The following is a 4,646-nucleotide window of genomic DNA, read 5'->3' on the forward strand; positions in this document are numbered from 1 at the left end:
CTATTAACCTGATAAAATATAAAATTGATATATTTCGGACTTTGTAGATTTATACGTATACAATTATACATATATGTGAAACAAATTTTTCAAAGAATCATTACCTGTTTCCAAGCTACAAGTAAGGTTTCTTTTTTCTTTTCATCCAAGTGCTTAATCGTCTCGAGAATTTTATTCTTATCATTCTCGACTATTCTTTTCTTTTTTATCGTGTCATTATATTGTTCTTCTTCTTTATCAAGAAGATTGATTGCCCGCGTATTTATATTGCGACTTAATTTTTCACGCATTTCTTGTAGATAATGTACCTTGTGTTCCATTTCCTCCGGTTTATTAACTTCAAAATCATATATACCACCTAAAAGCATACAACACACACATGATATATCACATAATCGAGCAATGTTTACTTCTGTAAATACCTTTTTTTCCAAAGTAAGGTTTCTCTTGCTCGATCCACTCATATTTTCTTGTGAGTTCCAAAACTTTTTGCTTACATTCCGCCGCACTTTTTTTGATATCATTAATTTCATGATTCAATTTTTTAATGTCCAATTCCTGATCTTTATTTTGTTTAATAATATCTTCCTTTTTCGCTGTCAACCTTTGTATATCTTTATTCTGCTGATTAATAATGTCTTTTTGCTTTTTAACATTATTCTGCAATTCTGTAACTCGAGCTTTGGTTTCTTCCAATTCTCGCCGAAGAGCTTCTCCTTTTTCTTCAAACATATTGCTTTCCTCATTTGCTTGAAGCAATTGTTTATTACCATTTTCAATGCTTTTCTTGAATTCTTTTATTTCCAATTCGAGCGTTTCCGACTCTTGTTCTCTCTTTTGCCATTCCTTGCGACTTTGTTCCGCTTTTTTCTTTAAGATATTCAATTGATTCTCAGCGTCCTTTAACTGTCTTTCACGAATATTTACTGCATCCTTTAATTGAATTTCTATGTCTTTTGCACGTTTTGCACTTTCCTTTTCTAAATTCTTTGCTGCAGCCATTCGTTGTGTAAGCTCTTCAATAGCTGCATTCAGAGAATCCACCTGAAAATAAATATATATATACATATATATATATTGTACAAAGAAGAGTTTAAAGTTAGACATCTAGTTTACCTATATGAGCAAAAATTTTTTGCTTATTCTCATGTTGCTTGTATTTAAATATAATTATCAATTTATACTTATATAAATGCACATAAAAAATATTTACAGATTACATATGTATGCGTACCTCTTCCTTGATTTTATGGTAACTCGTTTGTTGCAATTTTTGTCGTATCATACTAATTTCATAAGTGAACAGATCATGTTTCTGTTTCAACGATGCATACTTTTCCGCGGTTTGTACAATATTTGATAAAGCAGTTTCTATGTCTCTCAATAGCTGTTCTTTGTGATTCAGTTCATTCCGAATTTCTTTCAATTCTTCCATTTTCAATAGAACTGATCCAGATTGTGCTGGAGCACCGCCGGACAACGTACCAACCGGATCAAAAAGATCGCCTTCTAAAGTAACGCACTTCTTCATAATCCTTTCGTGGAAAGCTATTTTCTTGGCAGTTTCCATATCTTTGCATACAAATATTTGACCGAATATCCAGGTCATTGCCGGCTTAATCTCATCTGGAAAATCTATAAGAGACAAAGCGGGTTGAACGTTCTCTTTCCCAACCAATCTTTCTGCCAAACTGATTGTTTGTTGATCCATAAATTTACCAGCCACTCGATTGAGTGGGATAATCGTAACTCGTTGCTGTAATTGCCCATGTTGGAGAATTTTCTTGCTGGTGGTATCAGTGTCAACTATCACATTATAAAGCTGGAACATAATTACATTCAAAGATTATTTAATATTAATGAATTAAAATTTTTCATGAAAATAAAGTATAAATTAGAGAAAGTGTTACCTTTCCACCTGCGGCAACTTCCAAGGCGTACGCAGCTTCTTTATCCTTCACCGTAATCAATTTGCATACGACACCTTTTACAGATTTTGCATTAAAATTAGGTTCAGGATTCTGAAACTGGAACCTCGTGCGAGGATATCTTGACTCAAACTGATCTAGTTTCTCACGCAATGGCTTCATTTCTGCGAGCAAGTTACTTCTTTGCTTTTTCAAGTCTTCCGAATAACCATCCTTGTAATTCAACTTTTGCATTTCATTCTCCAAGCACTTCAATTCTTTTTCTTTCTTTTCCAAATCCGTGTCACATTTCTTATATTCATTCTCGGTACTATACATGTCTTTCTGTTTTTTATTCAACTGTTGCCTATTGTGATTTAGCGTCATCTCACATTGTTTAAGCTCGGTTTGCGCTTGCGTCACACTTTGCTTGGCATTTATCAGTTGTTGTTCCAATGTTGCATTTTCACCGTCTTCACTCTCCAGCAGACCCGCACTAACCTTCTGATATTTCTCTTGTGCATCTAATAGAGCCTCGACATCTTTCCGACACATTTCTTTCAAATTATGAAAAAGCCCTCCAACTTTCTCCAATTCCTTCTCCTTTAAGATGAGTGCATTGTTTTCTTCTGTTATATTAATCTGTATTTGCTCCAATGTTTTTTTCAGAGTTTTAATATTTTCCTTATTACTGTTTACTTCAGCTGATAATTTATATTGCTTCTTCTCATATTCTTGCAGCTCTTTCTCTAAAGATTCCAACACGCTACCTTTTTCCTGTTAAGAGATTATTTAATAGATATTAAATAGTAATATTTTAAATATTATCTATACTAATTGGAAATTCAATACTATTATTGAAGATTATATTATTATGTATAATAGTGTCATATTTTTTTGTTTGTTATCAAAATAATATGCTAGATAAATATAATGAAAATTTAATACATCTAATGATGCACGATGCATATCAATAGATACAAGTTGAAGACATATTCTTTTAGTCTTGTCAGGCATATTGAACGCATATTGTTGGAAATACATAATATATAAAGTTATAAGTTGTCTATGTTACAGAGTTACTAAAGAAATAAAACAAAAAACAAGAAACCATACCGCTTCCTTTTTAATCAGCAATTCGGCATACTTGGCTTCTATATTCTTGATCTCTTCTTCGCCAGCAGCTATGCTCTCTAATTTTGAATCTATCTTGCTTTGTACAATCTTGACATTTTCTTCTATCTTCTGACTATTATTGAAAGCAGCAACATACTTCCACGCAAGATAAATTCGTTTGCTGTGTTCAAGTTCTCTTTCTATTCCTTGAAATTCTACATATCTCGTTCTCTCTTCTTTCAATTTGTTCAACTTTGGACCAATGTCTTCTTTCAAGATCTAAAATACAGCGAATAGAATATCAGGAAATCAAGATATCAAGATACAAGTGCCAAACATGGTATCAACAAAAAATATATACAGTATTTATTTCTTTTAATTTATTATCCTTTTTTTCTATGGTGTTTAGCGCCAATTGCTTCTTCTTCTCGTACATTTTTGTCCCTGCTGCTTCTTCGAGCATAGACAAAATCTCCACCGGTTTCATATTCAATACTTTCGTTATTCTACCTTGCATGATTAAAAAGTGTGGATTGTTCACATTTAATTGAACGGAACAGAACAGATCTGTAACCCGTTTATTTGGTACATTCGTCCCGTTGATCATGTACTTGTTTTTACCGCCAATCACCACCTGTCTCGTGATCACAATCTCTTCGTGTTGCTCATAACCCATGGGAGACGATTCTCTGTCACGATTGTCAAAAGTTATCGTAACGCTGGCCTTCTTTATCCCTGCTTGGCCTGACTTGTAGACCAAGTCTTGCAAGGAAGTGGCACGTACCTGTATTAAATAGACACAATGTTGTTAGTTACATAATTTAGTAGATTAATTTGAAGTAAGTCTCTCATGAACCGTAAAATGCACGCGTGCGATAGACAAACAAAATTCACCTGGCTGAGATTCGCAATTCCCAAAACGAAGCATATCGCGTCCAGAATGTTCGACTTTCCGCTGCCGTTGAATCCCGTAATCGCATTGAATTCCTTATCGAAACCATTTATTTCGATTCGTTTGCCATAAGATTTGAATCCTTCCAGTACCATCGATCTGATATACATGTTAAATCAGTAGTAAGATAACACGTCACGGTAACAATGGATTGGGTTTTGATGTCAACAAAGATACAATTCAACAGTTCCCTCCGATTTAAACGCTTTCAAACCGATGACCTAACCTAACCGATGCCTCGCAGGAAGCCAACTGATATATTCGATCTGCACTAGGGAGTTCTCCAGTTTCATTTCGTTTTCGTTCAAGTCCCATGAAGCCTGCGGGGGGAGCGTCCCGTTTGACCGCAGCCACTCACAGCCCCGGTGCCTGGAGTTTTTCCACTGGACCAGCCAATCGGATATTTTCATTATCAATCAGCCAATTGACGACGTGGTCAATTGAGTCCCACTCGTTGGCGTAAAGCCCGGTGTCCACGATGCAAGAACTTGGTCCAAGTTTTGGTTTAAAGCCCGGTGTCCACGATGCAAGAACTTGGTCCAAGTTTTGGTTTAAGGGCTCAGTCACAATGAGAAGAATAAGGAATAAGATAAAGGAATAAGGAATAAGGGAATGTTGCATCTCACTTCAGTACACGTACATTAAAGTGAGATGCAATATGCCTTATTCCT

General features: G+C 35.0%; 1 protein-coding gene across 1 annotated transcript; it reads right to left on the reverse strand.

Annotated features, from left to right (window-relative positions):
* Nucleotides 1-104: 104 nt before the first annotated feature.
* Nucleotides 105-4,183, reverse strand: LOC112459353 (structural maintenance of chromosomes protein 2-like; the record flags this gene model as incomplete). Its single annotated transcript, XM_025023400.1, has 7 exons — nucleotides 3,918-4,183; nucleotides 3,385-3,807; nucleotides 3,024-3,302; nucleotides 1,911-2,684; nucleotides 1,235-1,822; nucleotides 423-1,044; nucleotides 105-358 (listed from the first exon to the last, which is right to left on the reverse strand). Coding segments are annotated over exons 1-7 (3,108 nt in total), but the record flags the coding sequence as incomplete, so codon positions are not given.
* Nucleotides 4,184-4,646: the final 463 nt, after the last annotated feature.

This window comes from Temnothorax curvispinosus, unplaced genomic scaffold, assembly GCF_003070985.1.
Source record: "Temnothorax curvispinosus isolate PA1 unplaced genomic scaffold, ASM307098v1 QBEX01009759.1, whole genome shotgun sequence".
Taxonomy (NCBI): domain Eukaryota; kingdom Metazoa; phylum Arthropoda; class Insecta; order Hymenoptera; family Formicidae; genus Temnothorax; species Temnothorax curvispinosus.